The sequence below is a fragment of the Ceratotherium simum genome, chromosome 2, assembly GCF_057802395.1.
Source record: "Ceratotherium simum simum isolate JZ-2026a chromosome 2, ASM5780239v1, whole genome shotgun sequence".
Taxonomy (NCBI): Eukaryota; Metazoa; Chordata; class Mammalia; order Perissodactyla; family Rhinocerotidae; genus Ceratotherium; species Ceratotherium simum.
The window spans coordinates 97,235,936-97,252,755 of NC_141901.1; the positions used below are offsets into that span (position 1 = coordinate 97,235,936).

At 37.2% G+C, this 16,820-nt stretch overlaps 1 protein-coding gene across 8 annotated transcripts in view; it reads left to right on the plus strand.

Moving 5' to 3' along the window:
• ITGB3BP (integrin subunit beta 3 binding protein) overlaps positions 1 to 16,820 on the plus strand; it is a 71,004-nt gene that overhangs the window by 32,971 nt on the left and 21,213 nt on the right. For 5 of the 8 annotated variants that reach the window (XM_087416955.1, XM_087416983.1, XM_014788247.2 and 2 more), the window contains 2 exons: positions 7,512 to 7,644; positions 13,460 to 13,529. In XM_087416955.1, the coding sequence (XP_087273081.1) occupies positions 7,512 to 7,644; positions 13,460 to 13,529 (203 nt within the window). Of the gene's footprint in view, positions 1 to 1,305; positions 1,535 to 7,511; positions 7,645 to 13,459; positions 13,530 to 16,820 lie in introns of those variants that run through there. The other 3 variants (XM_087416961.1, XM_087416989.1, XM_087416980.1) reach the window with 2 other exon arrangements.

The following is a 16,820-nucleotide window of genomic DNA, read 5'->3' on the forward strand; positions in this document are numbered from 1 at the left end:
AAATGTTACCTGTGCACTTGAGAAGAGTGTATATCCTTCTGTTGTTGGATGGAGGGTTCAATAGGTATGTTAGGTCCAGTTGGTATATAGTGTTGTTCAATTCTTTTGTTTCCTTGCTTATACAAACTCAGATTTTTAGATACACACATACAAACACATGCATGGTAGGCCTAGCCTAATCCAGTGAAGAATGGATCTGGTTGTGAAGCAAATCCTGTGCCCTAGGAGTAGAGGTTTAGAATAAGAATCCTTTATTATGTATATGGACAACCTTCACCTGACCTTGGCTTCCTCTCTAGGCCCTTCACCGGAGCTCTTTGCACCGGCTGCTTATTCATACTCGTTTCCAACCTTCTAGTAGAAGGAGATCAAGTCACGGGGCAAACCAGTTAAAACTAAGTCTCCTATGAGACATTTTCAAGGTGAAGGAGTTTCGAGAGAACACTGTGGTAGAAAAATTCGGTAGTTCAATAGGCTATATACCCCAAATAGACAACAAATGGGAAAGGCCTACCCTACCCCTGAGAGATTCCCTCCCAAAGAATGTAATGGCTTCTAGGTTGGTTCCATCAATTTGATATCATGCTAGATATCCTTCTTTAGAAGGAAAACAACTTCCCTATCCAGGCCGCTTTCAAAAGCTTAAGATTGTGGGAGTGGGGTCTCAGATAAAGTGTGCAGGTTCTAGGGGGATTTTCCACAACAGCTCTCACTTGTGTTTGAATAGCAACATTGGAGTTCTTTGCCTCACTCCTTCCCTCACCAAGAGAGACTCTAGAGGGGGCAGTGCTGGGATCCTGGACTGAAAAATATGGCAGTGCCAGCTGCCCCCTACCCACCCTATCTATCCCACCTTCTCCACTCTTTGCTGATTGATGCCTGTTCCTTGAAATTTCCTGATTGCAAAAGGATTCCCACCGTGGCTAAATTCTGTGCCTCTGGTAGTAGAGCAAGGCTGTGGATCTCTTCTTTCTCCCAAAAGTAGCCTGGCTTTCTCTGTGAGGTGGGGACCTGATAGGCCTTCAGTGGATGAGGCCACCATATGACTGATGCTCTGGCAGAAGTGGCACTTCTTGGGCTGGAGTGGCAGCTCACATTCCTTGGCATGATGGTCTAGACCTCCACAGTTTTAGCACCAGTCTCCTTTGCATCTGTGGTTCTGCATGTTCTTTTCCTTTCGCTGCCTCTCACTCCCAATACTGAATACCCCACCATGACATGGATAGATTCCAGGCCCTTGGCTGACTTCTTATTTATTTATTTTTTTTAATTTTATTTATTTATTTTTTCCCCAAAGCCCCAGTAGATAGTTGTATGTCATAGCTGCACATCCTTCTAGTTGCTGTATGTGGGACGCGGCCTCAACATGGCCGGAGAAGCGGTGCGTCGGTGAGCGCCTGGGAACGAACCCGGGCTGCCAACAGCGCAGTGCGTGCACTTAACCACTAAGCCACAGGGCCAGCCCTGGCTGACTTCTTAAAGGTGAACTCCACTGCCTCGCCCTCCTGCAGGCTCCAGAAGCCCTCCATGTGAGGTAGGCATTATCATTCTAGTGATATGCTAGGTGGGTGAGGAAACAAGATCAAAGTAAAGAAGTGGTACCTTCAATAGCACAGCTAGGAAGCAGCAAAACCATTCAATCAGGAGCCCAGGCTTCCTGATTTTAAGTCTAGTGCTCCTTCCATATAACAGAGCTATTTTTCTTTTAGTGTATTTATTTAAATACTTTATGAATCTTAATTCTCTTTGGAAAAATCTTATTTCTGATACTGTTTTTGGTTCATATAATCATTACAGTTGAATAAATTTATGAAATGTTTTTAAACATTGGCTTGATTCAGTAGGAAAAGAGAAAATCTTTTAAATATCCATATGGAAAAAAATTAACCTCAGGGCCAGCCCGGTGGTGTAGCAGTTAAGTTCGCATGCTCCGCTTCTGCAGCCCAGGGTTCGCTGGTTCGGATCCTGGGCGTGGACCCATGCACCGCTTATCAAGCCATGGCGAGGCAGCATTCCACATAGAGCTATGAAAGGTGTACAGCTAGGATACACAACTATGCAGTGGGGCTTTGGGGAGAAAAATAAATAAATAAATAAATAAATAATTAACCTCAATCCTTAACACACTTGACACACAAAAGTTAATTCAAGAAGTATTATAGGCATAAGGTAAAAGCCAAAAGCATAAAGCTTCTGAAAGGAAACATAAACTGTGTTTGAGACGTTAGAGTAGGCAAAATTTCATATGACACAAAAAATACTGCAGAAGAAAAAGTTATAAATTAGACTTCATCAAAATTAGAAATTTCTGCTCATCAAAAGCAACATTAGGAAAATGAATAGGCAGGGGCTGGCCCAGTGGCGTAGTGGTTAAGTTCACATGCTCCACTTTGGCAGCCCGCGGTTCGCAGGTTCAGATCCTAGGCATGGGATTTTTCCTCAGCAAAGAGAGGAGGATTGGCAACAGAAGTTAACTCAGGGCTAATCTTTCTCACCAAAAAAAAAAAAAAAAAAAGAAAACAAATAAGCAAGCCATGGATTGAGAAGAAAGTATTTGTCATGCATATATCTGACACAAGACTTGTATCAGGAATATATAAATAAACAATAAAAAAAAGACAATGCAATAAAAAATGTACAAAAACGTGAACACTTTAAAAAAAATATTTAAATGGATAATTAGCACGTGAAAAACTGTTCAATAGAGGCCAGCCCAGTGGCATAGTGGTTAAGTTCGCATGTTCCGCTTCATTGGCCTGGGATTCTCAGGTTCGGATCCTGGCGCAGACCTACGCACCGTTTATCAAGCCATGCTGTGGCGACATCCCATATAAAGTAGAGGAAGATGGGCATAGATGTCAGCCCAGGGCCAATCTTCCTCAGCAGAAAGAGGAGGACTGGCAACAGAGGTTAGCTCAGGCCTAATCTTCCTCACACACAAAAAAAATTGTTCAATATCATTTATCCCTGGAAATACAAATTAAAACCACAAAGCGATACCATTCCCACTCACTAGAATAGCTAAATAGCAACAACAAATCAGAATGGCTTTAAGAACAACACCACCACCATCAGAATGACTAAAACACTAAAGGTTGATGAGGATGTTGAGCAGCTGGAACTCTCATTTATTGATGGGAATTTAAAATGGTACAAACACTTTGGAGAAGTTTAGCTTTTATATATAGAAAATAAATCTATATTCCATCTTATAACCTAGCAATTCTGCTTCTAGGTTTCTCAAAGAAATAAAATCATATATCCACGCAAAGACGGGTACAAGAATGTTCTTAGCAACTTAATTCGTAAGAGCCCAAAACTGGAAATAAACCAACTGTCCTTCGGCAGGAGAGTAGAAAAACAAATTCTGGTATATTTATCCAAAGGAATACTATGCAACAGTAAAAAGGAACACACTACTACCACAAGCAGCAACAAAGATGATCTCAAAAACATGTTGAACGAAAGAAGCCAAACACAAAAGTTAGGTACTTAATTTATATAAAGTTCAAGAGTAGGCAAAATTATCTATTGTTATAGGAATTAGAAAATGGTTGCCTCTGAGCCTGGGCAGTGGGAATTGAAGGGGGTATAAGGGAGCCGTCTGGGATGACTGAAATGTTCTGTATCTTGGGTGTTGGTGGCATCAGTGTATACAATTGTCAGACCTCATCAAGCTGGACACTTAAGATCTTTGTATTTTATTGTATGTAAAATTGTACTTCAATAAACAAAAATATGTTTGAGGTGGAATTCACTTTGTATTCTGGAAAATATGAGGCTATATGAAGGAATGATGGGAAACAGCCGTGAAAATATTTCATTGAAAATTTCTTGAGGGTTACAGTGCAAGAGGGTCACAGAATAGTGATATCTTTAATATTAAAATTAATATTTTAATATCTAAAAATTATGAAACAATAATGAGCACAAATAGAAACATCAGTGTATCAACTTTTTAGCCAATGTTTTATTTTTCCTGTTAAAATTTTTTATCAAAGTAAAATTTATATATTGTGAAATTCAGAGATCTTGAGTGTGCAATTCACTGAGAGTTAACAGATGTATACCCCTGTGTATCAAACAGCCATCGAGAAAGAGAACATTTCCATCACGACAGATCTAATATTATATTCTTTCCCTGCTATCCCTGTAAGATCACTGAGATAAGGGCAAAATGCTGTGTTCTCCATAACCACCGTTAAAAATAACAACAAAACCCAGCATTGTTGGAATCCTGAATGGATGATGATTGCGGCAGCTGATAAGAAGTTAGTTGATTTCTAGGACTCTTCTAGGAACCCTAGGCCCAAATTGTGAAACGTCCCTGAGACAGCTAGGATTTAGAGTTTCCTAATGTAAATTGCATAATTAGTACTAGTAATGCATAATAATATCTTAGGTAAGCCATTCCAATAACCTCATTAAGCTTGTAAAGAATTATCTCCCTTTAGCTGCCCTAATTTTTCTTTTGTATCTGATTGTCCAAATGCTGACAGTACTTGTGTGTTAAACATTTCAGTGATAGCATAGGCTAGTAGTTCATAATAATAATAGCAGATCCTTGATATCCCATATTTCATCCTGAAAGAACCCTTAGTTAGTACTTTCTAGACTGTTTATAATAGGTAAAAATCAATAAAATACAGGCACCCTTTTGGTTGAATATGCTGTAAACAAGATGACCAAGCTACAATTTGTGAAAGATATTGAAGGAGAACATCATATTTATTTGAAAGTATGGAGAGAACAATCAGTTCTCTTTTTTTAGGCAGAAAGATCAATGCCCAAATTTTAGTTTTGCTAATGTACAAGGTTTGACCTTTTTACAAAAAGTACATAGCATTTGCACTTGATTATACATAGAATTTTGGTTTTTTTTCAGTAGTGGTGTTAAATATCTCCAAGGCATCAGTAAATTTTATAAGCAGTTGTAAATTATTATATAAGTAGTTGTGACTTAGCTGATTTCTGTTTTCTTACGTTTTGTTTGCATCCTGAATACTTTCCCTTCTCTAGCCAAATCTGTTCTTCTTGCTTGTTCTTCCTCTGTTTCTCTGAAGGCTCTGTCAGGTGGCACTCGTCATTGCTGAGTGGGAAGAGGGCCAGGCTTCTCAGGTAGTGGCTCAGTCTTCTCAACTCTTCCTGTGGTGGGAGACCAATGAGGAGGCCGAGTCCTTCAGTGCTTGGGGATGGCAGAATGGAGATTCTCAGATGGATTCTAGGATCGCTTTTAAGCATCTTCAGGGTTTAATAGTTAGAGGACCTTGGTAAAACTTTGAGGGAAAAAAACTTAGAGAAGTAAGATTATGCCTTGTGTATATCAGTAGGCAGATATATAAAAATGCATTATTTACTGAAGATTATTTAGTGGAATAGTAAGGAAAGGTAGATTTTCATTTTTCCCTCTATGTATGGTCATTGTAGACAGACATTTTTCCTTTTAACCAACACAGATGACCAAAAACAAAAGGAAGCGAAAGAGAAGCCTCAGTATTTTTAAGGTGAGGGAAAAAAATATATATATATATACATACACACACAGGCACACACGCAAAGACTTATTTTATGAAAGCTAGAAAATTGTTTTCAAGGAGAAATATATGATCTACAGTTGCAATGTTTAGATATTTGGCAATTGTAAAAAATAATTTTTTGGTGAAAATAGGAAAACAGATTGACACAAATGTACATTAGGGTAGTGACTTTCATTTCTTGTACATACATGGTGAAATAGTTCTGGGCAATAAATTCTTGGGAAAGTAGGGTAGGATTGGATACATGTCATAGTTTATGACTGAATACATATAAACAGGTGAAAACTCAAGATGGAGAGGTAATAATAACCACCTGATAAAGAGACTTAAAACCCTTTCACCCTACAAAAAGGATTGCTTTAGAGTTATAACTTGATATTATAGTTTGATTTTTAAAAAAGATATTGGTTACATTTGTGGCTACTGTGGATACATAAAGAAGAGAATGCCTTCTGTTCCCCCAATACAAAGAAGTATTTATCATTTAAAATCCTAACTGTAAAAAAAAAAATTGATGCTATAGATTCTGGAACTAATACCAAGATTATTGAAAAAGGTGACACAGCCACTATTTCTGCCACAGTGTCTTAAAAATAAATAATAGTTGACAATGGAGAATTATATAACTATTTCAAGTCAGCTACCAAGCTAACTTTAATTCTGCAATGTTGGCAACGTACCATGAGCCTTCAGACCTTTTCTTTATCCTCCAAATCCACCTGATGCTGTCTGTTTCACCTCTAGATTTCAGGTTTTCATACCTTTTGTTTTCACTTATCTAATCCTCACCCTTCCTCCTCATAAGAATGCTCTGTGAGATGACTGCACCCACTTTGATTTTCCCTCTCTTTTGAATTTCTGTAGCACACATACTACCTTTCCTGCTGTGTGTAAGGCCAGAACAGTTTGTTTTGTTTCTTTGTACACATTAGTTTGCAAATGCTGGGTGATTAGTAAGCATTATAGGAAACAAGTTTAAAGGGAATTCAGAAGAAAAATCAATGAATAGTGTGATAATGGGTGTATGGAGGAAGTGGATCATGAATGGGCACCTAAACCAAAGAGAGACTAGATCCTGGGGAAGATAAAGAGGGCGTTGCAGACTGGGATCACAGAGTGAGCCAAGGCCCAGTGTGCATAGCCTAAGTGCCTGGACTACCGGAGTCGTTTAATACTGGGTGAATGAACTGATGAGCAAATGAATATATTCTGAGGAGAGTGGCTTGGCCAAGTTTACCAAACAGTTCCTTTTAAGTCATTTATTTGTCACACATCTTTGAGTTCTAGGGTACAAAGATGAAAAAATGATATTTATTTTCAGGAACTCAGATTCTAACGGGGCAGGCAGAAATGTAAAAAATTTTTGAAATTTGCTAACTCTGGTGAGAGATCTGCACGAGGTCCACGGGAACACAGAGGAGGAGGCTGCAGACAGGATTTGTGTAAGATAGGCCAAATTCTTAAAGGCCTTAAATGCCGTACTCCATTGTTTGAATATTATGTTGACTATCGTTAAGATGACACTGCGTCAGAGCAACTTTATGAAAGTTTAGGATAGCATTGATCCTTCCTAGGATTTCCTTGTGGGTCTTACTGAGACACGCTTCTGCGAGTTCCCCTGGCCTAGCCCAGTAATTATACTTCGGGCTCTGCTGGCAGCGAAAGTTAGGATATAATTGGGCGAGTCGCCATCTCTAACTTGTTTGGAAATACCATCTCAGAAGGTAGTAACCCTTTCATGTTAAAATTTCATAAATATCAAATTGAAGTGCTCTAATTAGCGTGAGACCTGAAATATCTACATAATTTGAAAGAACAGTGTTCACTTTGAAGGTGATAATTGAGTATATTTAAAATCCTAAAAGAAAGAGCAGGGAAGAGTATTGGTTTGAATTTTGTGAGTTTTGAAAGGTATTTTCAAAGATCTGTAACTAAACATAAGTATTTTTGTCCCAAATTGATATTTATTTCCAGTCATTTGATCCTTCAGAAATCACAAGGAAGAATATTACAGCTTTTTCTCCAACAACTGGAACTTGTCAAATGAGCCCATTTGCTTCTCCCACAAGCTCTAAAGAACAAGAGCACAAAAATGGACCATCAAATGGTTAGTTGAACACTCTTTTCCACTTAGTGTAAGATTTTTCTAGTTATTGGTTAAATCAAAATTTTGATATAACAATATATGGATCTTGCTGCAGCTGATTTTTTCTCTTCTTTCTTGAAGAATTCAACATAAAAAATGCTAGAATGTGGGTATTACTTTGGACATGAATGCAGACTTTCTAGGCACTTATTTTAAAATGCTACTGTAGACTTTGTTCCCTTACTATCCCATCCATTAAACAGAAATTACGGCCTAACTGCCTTCAGCTACTATCAATTATAATGGTTACAGATACGCCCCTTAACAAGCTATCCATCATGTGCATAAATTAAAGGGCACATAATTCAGGTGCTGCTGTACTACAGCTTAAGAGTGATACCGCTAAATGTTATTTTTATCCATGTTGTCCGCTTAGTTTTATCCACAGTTCGTGTATCTTCATGTAGCTTGCTTTTATTTATTATACTTCATTCCCTCTTTTTCCTTTACTATTTTAAATGCATTTGCAAAAGGTTTGTAGAATTTTCCATTAGAGAATAATCCAATTTTAATATGAAATTCTTTGTTTTGAAATATCGTTAGTTTAATTTTAACCATGTATATTTCTTGTTCTCTGATAGTTTATTGCTAAAATATTTATTTATAAGATATAGAAATCTAGATTTCATAGGTTTAATTTTTAATATTGGACAAGGTCATGAATCAGTGACATGTCAAGTTTCTATAATATAAAATTTTAAGTAGGCTCAAATTTAATAGAATATATTTTAGATATGCTGTGATTAGCCTAATTCATATTTTATTGTTTAACATTTACTAATGTTATATGCTCAGCATATACTAGAAGCTACACAGAAACAAAGAATTCTCCTCATTTTACCTAATTTGTTGTAGTGAAACCCATGATGAGATCTTAAACTTTTGAATGGCTTTTATTTTACTTTAATCAAATGCTTTTTATCTTTTTCTTTTTCTGTGAGGAAGATCAGCCCTGAGCTAACATCCATTCCAATCCTCCTCTTTTTTGCTGAGGAAGACCAGCCCTGAGCTAACATCTATTGCCAATCCTCCTCCTTTTTTTCCCTTTTTCTCCCCAAAGCCCCAGTAGATAGTTGTATGTCGTAGTTGCACATCCTGCTAGTTGCTGTATGTGGGACGCGGCCTCAGCATGGCCGGACAAGCGGTGTGGGTGTGCACCCGGGATCCGAACCCGAGCTGCCAGTAGCAGAGCGCGCGCACTTAACCGCTAAGGCACGAGGCCAGCCCCCAAATGCTTTTTATCTTAAAGCTATTACTACTAGGTTTGCTTTTACAAAAATGTATGAAGATGTATACATTTTCTTCAAGCTCTATAGTTCTATTTTTTATATACTTGATATATCTTTTGTTTAAAATTAAAAATTAGTGCCTTTTAGATGGCACATCTCTATACTGAAATGTGAATAGATTTTAAGTGGATACATACTCAATTTCCATATTGAAATTAAATATGGACTTAAGGGAACATTCCTTTTGCTCATAAAAAGGTTGATCACATGATCTCAGTTGACATTTAAGTGGATAATTATCACGGATTATGGTACTAAGTAAGCTCTTTTTTAAAAAGCCATATAGCAAGTGTTCCTGGGGTGCTGGTAATATTCTATTTCTTAACCTATATGGTTAAGATAGAAAAAGAACAATAGGACAAACCCAAAAAAAAAGAAGAATGGAAATTGTAAAAGATATAAATAAATATTATTAAATAGAAAACAAAGCACTAATAAAGAAAAGCAACAAAATTAAAAGCAAGTTCTTTGAAAAGACTAATCAAATGGTAGGCCTCTGGCAAGGCTGATTATTTTTTTAAGTGAGAGAAGGAACAGATGGTATGCTAAAGGGCTGTGGATTCTGTGTGGTCTTCTTCTTGCTAGATTGTGTATAACACAATTGTGTACATGACTCCCTCTAAATGCAGTTTCACAAGACACTGGTGATCAGTGTACCATCTCTGAATCTGGACTACATTCAAAATGGTGTTTGGACTTGCTGGTACAGCTCCAGGGAGCTCTTTCTCTACCTAATGAGGATAGCTTTCAACAGATCATGATGTGTAGAAGTACAATCGATGATGATGATGATAATGGCTAACACTTATGTAGTATTTTTAGGGCCAAGCTATGTTTTAAATGTTATATTAACTAAATAATATGCACAACTCTGAGGCAGTCACTCTTATTCCCATTTTACAGATGAAGATATAGAGGCACGGAATGGTTACATAACTTTCCGGGGCCCTAAAGCTAGTAAGTGGCAGAGTCAGGATGTAAACCCAGCCACTGGGCTGTGAAGACTGTGCTCTTAACCTTGATGCTATGCTTATTTATTGGTAGGTTAATCTAAAGTCAGGCTGGTATAGGCTGGTATCATGCCGCTTCTAGATACGTAACTTCACACTTGGCGCACATCTCAGGCATCATTTGGTCCCAAACCAAAAGTTAGGAGTTGAGAAAAACCTTGACCCAGGGAGGTTGAAGTGGTTTGTCTAAGGTACCACGCACTAGTTAGTAACTTTTTTCTAAAACAGTTATGCTAGATCAAGTTGGAGCCTGTAGGCTAAAGAAGCAGCAACAGAACAATAAGTTTTAAAATCTTTCACCCAAATTAGATTGTGGACCACATTAAGAAGCATTTGGAGGGGCCGGCCTGGTGGCGCAGGTGGTTAAGTGCGCATGCTCCGCTGCAGTGGCCCGGGGTTCGCCAGTTTGGATCCCAGGCGTGGACCGATGCACTGCTTGTCAGGCCATGCTGTGGCGGCGTTCCATATAAAGTGGAGGAAGATGGCCACAGATGTTAGCCCAGGGCCAGTCTTCCTCAGCAAAAAAGAAAAAGGATTGGCAGATGTTAGCACAGGGCTGATCTCCTCACCAAAAAAAAAAAAAAAAAAAAGAAACATTTGGCTCACATGTCTCAAATTGCTCGTCATATATTTTAAATGATAGTAGTTTATCAGCTCTTTTGACATACATATCATCTGTTCCTTCTACTTAAAAAAAAATCAGTCTTGCCAGTGGCCTAGTTATGATATAATATTTTTTGAGACAAGGCATAAAGTCCAAAGTAACAATGAGGGAAATTATTGTTAATCAGTTTCTGAACCAACTTAGTGAAATTATAAATACCAGAGAATAAAAAATATACTTTAAATAAGCTATTCCTTTAGTAACAGGAGCAAGTAAGAGTAATGGAATAAAAATTAGATGAAGAAAAAAGTGTAAACTAGCATTCAAAAGTCTGTTCCAGATGATATATTTCTTAATATGTTAATAAATGACATTTGAAAATTTAAAGAAATCGCCTTCATGTTATCTGTATATCCAGTTTCATCTGGAAGTATTGGCTCCTCCTACAGTATTATCTAGAGCTACACTGTCCATAGATGTCGATACTTGGCATTTGGATTGTCGCCCCTCTGAATTGAGATGTGCTGTAAGTGTGAAATACACACCAGATATCAAAGACTTAGTGTGAAAAAAAGAATATGAATTATCTCATTAATAATTTTGTATTGATTATGTGTTAAAATTATAACATTTGGAGTATATTGGGCTAAATGAAATATTAAAATTTATTTAACTTGTTTCTTTTTTAAAAAATTTTACTAGTAGATTTTATAATTTTTTTATAATTTTTATTTATTTATTTTTCCCCCCAAAGCCCCAGTAGATAGTTGTGTGTCATAGTTGCACATCCTTCTAGTTGCTGTATGTGGGATGCGGCCTCAGCATGGCCAGAGAAGCAGTGCGTCAATGCGCGCCCGGGATCCGAACCCGGGCCGCCAGCAGTGGAGCATGTGCACCTAACCGCTAAGCCACGGGGCCAGTAGTAGATTTTAAATTACATAAGTGGCTCACGTTATATTTCTATTGGAGAGTGCGAACTAGTTTTTCATTATACGCTGTATCAAACAACTTTTTAGAAAAATAATTAAGAACATTGAGTAAATAATAACCTGTGCCAGTTGTTGAACAAATGGAATTACATATAAAAATATGTAGTGTGAGGAGGGTGTTACTACTTATACTAAGCGCTAAAAAGTGATTTCTCTTGAGTATTTTTCATTAGTAGTAAAGAGTTTGGATCGTTCATTCATTGACTTGTTTATTCATTCAGTAAACATTTATCAGAGGCGAGTATATGTAAGACACTGAGAATCTTTATGCTAATGTGTCCTCAAATACTTACTATACATTGAGTATGTTTAAAGTATATGGGTGTGTAGTGCTATAAAGTAATGTATAACAAACACCTAAAATGGTCAGCTCATAAAGCAGTTGTCTCCTTGACCACTGAGTGCAAACATCATATTCTACTAGAGCTGTAAAGTCGAACTTACATTTTACCCAGCACACATTCGAGGGATTATAGTTTAGTTACATCTTTGTTTTCATCTGTGTTTCTCTCAACTTCTGAAAGCTTAAATAAGTGATGGCATTAGATAACTACATAGCATTTTAAATGGATGAGAAGTAATCATTTATTTCTTTATTGTTACCTAAAATAAAGATTTTAATGAAATATTTTAGTAGGCACTAAAGATCTTTCCAAGAATTTACTAAATCAATATGCAGTTATTTTTATTTATTTATTTATTTTTTTGTGAGGAAGATCAGCCCTGAGCTAACGTCCATGCTAATCCTCCTCTTTTTGCTGAGGAAGACCGGCTCTGAGCTAACATCTGTTGCCAATCCTCCTCCTTCCCTCCCCACCCCCGCCGCCCCCAAGCCCCAGTAGATAGTTGTATGTCATAGTTGCACATCCTTCTAGTTGCTGTATGTGGGATGCGGCCTCACCATGGCCAGAGAAGCGGTGCATTGGTGCGCACCCGGGATCCGAACCCAGGCTGCCAGTAGCGGAGCACGCGCACTTAACCGCTAAGCCACAGGGCCGGCCCTCAATATGCATTTAAAGAGTCAGGTACTTTTTGGGGCCCGCCGGGAGGCGTAGCAGTTGGGTTGGTGCACTCCACTTCAGCACCCTGGGGTTCGCGGGTTCGGATCCTGGTGTGGACATAGGCATGGCTTATCAAGACATGCTGTGGCAGGCATCCCACATATAAAGTAGAGGAAGATGGGCACTGATGTTGGCCAGGGCCAGTCTTCCTCAGCAAAAAGAGGAGGATTGGCAACAGATGTTAGCTCAGGGCTAATCTTCCTCACCAAAAAAAAAAAAAAAAAAGGAAAAAAATAAAAGTCAGGTACTTTTATCCCTAAAATCAAATTTATTTTACTGTGATGTCACTAGGAACTCACTATTTTCTAGACATTAGGATCACCAATCCCTTGTTGTTAACTTTAAGACAAAAAATAAGGGTGAAATAATGCAAACTGGAAACTTTAATATGATATTTTTGATTAAAATATTTGATGAAAATATTCTTTATCTAGTAAACTTTACTAATGTATTTTAAGCTAATTACATTGTCAAATTGAGTGGCTCTAGTTTTCTCTTTAATATACCAAGCCCCAATGGGAGTTTTATTCAGAAGATTGTTTTTTCTATATAATGTCATCATGAATAAAAAATTAGGAGAATGGGAAATAAAAAAACCAAAATAGCTATTCATAGTTATTCATAGTAGTGTTATTCATAGTAGTGGTTATTCATAGTAGTGAAACATTTTTCCCATAGCAAATTTCAGGACACTTCTTGTTGTCCTACTTCTCCTTCATTTGTCTACCCTTTTATTTTCTATTTAAAATTTGGTGATCTAAATTCTATTTAAAACTTGACAATTTTACCTTAACTTTATATTCTTTTTATTGCACACGTGTAGGAAAGAGAAAGAAATTGAATCACCTCAGTTTAACCAAAAGAAAGGAATCTACAACAAAAGACAATGATGAGTAAGTTTGTTGTTTTTGAAATAATATACACGTGTCTTGAAAGAAAAGGGTCATATTTGTTGAAGTGATAATTTACGAGAAATCATTTCTTTGCAGAATGTAATAAATAGTTTATACCTGAGTTGAAGTATTCTTTCTTAAAGAAGTAAAATACTTTATTTGTGATGTGTTGTGCAGTGTTCATATGATGGGGGTATAGAATACCTTAATTTTAATACTCATTAAGCTGGGTTTCCCCAGCCTAAGTGTAAGAGACCAGCCTAGGGTAAACGTGAGGCAAACACTCTTGCCAGATTTACATGGATGGAGAAGTAATACATTGTCTGGGCACATAATGCCTAACAAATAGCTGGTTCAAGAGCTAGGCACACAGTGAAGCCGGCAGAGTAAGGGATCTAGAGGAACCTGGAAGGCTTACATGCCAGCAACCAGCTGTTTTCATATTGGCCTGCCAGTGGTGCCCTGAAGTCATTATCTGCAGAAAGCTACTGCCTGTGTTTTCTGGAAAGAATATTTATATCTGTCCACTAATGCTGGGAAAAATTGAAGTAAGCAGAACAGGGGGTTAAATTTTCAAAGTAGTTCCTGTGTTCAACTCATTTCCTTTCAGCTGTATCTTCTGTGTGCCACAAAATATGATGGACGGGTAAAGATGAGGAAAGTGAAGTTTCTACCCATCGGAAGCTTATGTTCTTATGTTGTGAGTTTGTATACCTTCTCCAACTTAGAAACGAGTTATAGGTTATGTTTCAAAATGTTTTTTAAATCTTTTGAGTGGAACTCAGAATGCATTTTCCATGCAAATAGTGTTGTAATTTGTGGCTGTAACCCCAGGTTGGGGCCACAAGTCTATTTTTTTCATAATGTAGCTGAACTATAGTATTAGTGAGTTGCAGTCTAGATTAAAAGATATGACAAGTGAGTGCCATTTAGAGTACAGTAGGGACAAAGGGAGGAGTTTCTCAAAGAAGGCTCCTTGTTGGGCATCTCCTCCGTCTATCTGCTTTTTTTTTTTTTTTTTTTTTTTTTTTTTTTTAAAGATTTCATTTATTTATTTTTCCCCCAAAGCCCCAGTAGATAGTTGTGTGTCATAGCTGCACATCCTTCTAGTTGCTGTATGTGGGACGCGGCCTCAGCATGGCCGGAGAAGCAGCACGCCGGTGGGAGCCCGGGATCCGAACTCGGGTCGCCAGCAGTGGAGCGCGCTCACTTAACCACCAAGCCACGGGGCCGGCCCCGTCTATCTGCTTTTACCAGCTGCTTTCCCTAGCCACACTCCCCAGCTCCACATATTTTCATGTGCCCTGTCCCACAAATATTTTTGTTGTAAATTACTACTCCTTCTTACTTCCCTTAATCAAATTTCCCGTTTCCTCAGTGAAACCAATCTCAACTAGATTTTAAGAGGAAAACATTCGTTTTTTGTTCAACTTAAAATAGGCAATATATATACATAGTAAAAAACTCAAATTGTGCAAAAGGACACAGTGAAAGCAAGTGGCAAGTGACAATTTTTGAATCATAAATAATCTTATATTTGAAAGCAGATAACCTGCTAAACCAAATGAATTTCTGCTACAATTATATGAAGTATAACAAAACTTAGAGGTAAAAGCAGGCAGTGCAGGAGGAAATGTTTCTGGACAACAGCGACACCGTGGAAACAAGCAGAACTCACCTGTTGCTTTCCCCCGGAATCAGCTCCACTTGAGCTAGTCTGACTTCACAGCTTCAGCCCTTCTTTCTTCTTTGGAACCTATCAATTTGCTTACAGCTCCAGGTTTTTTAACAATAGCTGCTGTAGCAGTGAGTTTTCTAGTAGCAAGGGAGGAGCAAGAACCTTTGCTATGGCTTACTTAGGAATTTGCCTATATTTATTTAATTTCTCTCAGTATTTGTTTCTAAAGATCCCTGTTATTTATGTATATCACTCCATGACTTGATATTACAATTAGTGAATTTAAGTATAAGCCAAGATATTTTACAGTATATAAAAATTATGTGTTTCTGATTGTTTTTTCCGCTTACTATAAAACTACTCAGTCCTAGTCAATAAAGCTATTTTATTAGCTTCATTAATGTGTTCTTCATTTATTCTATTTGTTTAGATTTCTTTTATTATTTTGTGTAATCATTCTAAACCCTTGGATTTTTAAAATCTGAAATTAAACTGAACATTTCACATTTGTAAATCAATTTTAAATGATTATAACATTTTATGTTTTGTTCTGGCAATTGTATAGGTTAGGGTTCTCCAGAGAAACAGAACCAATAGCAGATATACACATAATAATATAATATTATTAATATAATATTTAATGATATATTGATGTAATAATTATTAATAGTGGATTAATAATGAGTTATATATATAATTGCATACATAGAGATAGATTTATTATGTGGAATTGGCTCATGCAGTTATAGAGGCTAAGTCCCACCATCTACCATCTGCAAGCTGGAGACCCAGGAAAGCCAGTGGTGTAATTCCAGTCTGAGTCCAAAGGCCTGACGACCGGAGAAGCCATGGTGTAAATTCCGGTCCAAAGGCAGAAGAGCAACATCCCAGCTCAAAGAGAAGGGGAACCAATCCTCCCTTTTGCCGCTTTTTGTTGTCTTCAGACCTCAACCAATTGGATGATGTCCACCCACGTTGCAAAGGGTGATCTCTTTACTGAGTCACTTATTGCTAAGATGGTTGCACAGTGGTGATTTTCTAACTCCATCGTTCCTTCTGTCAGTTGGCTTTTTTTATATTCATGAGTTCAGAGTGATAAAGTGTTTTTCCTTGCCTTCCCCCTTTCCATATTTGCACCCCTTCTGAAACAGTAGATCTTTGGCTACTAAGAGCAGTAATATATTTGCACATTTGCTTAATCCTACAACATACACAAAATAGTTTCAAAATTCGTATACTCATAGCACTGCTAAAAACAAACCTACAAAGCATTCAAGATTTGTGTGCAGTCTTTTTTGCCTTTAATTTGAAGGTATATAGTCAAATTACTATGCTCAAAACTACTTGGATTAGTTCTTCATTTGAAGTAGTTAGGTTCTCTTGCTTCTGTTGGTATTCAATTTTAAATTTTTTCTCTCATTCTTTTTGATTTAATTATATTTTTTAACTATATAAAACATTAATATGGTTCCAAAAGTCAAAACTCTACAAAAAATGTATACTCAGAGAAGTGTTACTCCCTGTAGGTAACCAAATTCATTAATTTTTGGTTTACCTTTCCTGCGTTTATTTTTATAAAATTAAGCCATTTCATTTGTTTTTTCTAATTTCTC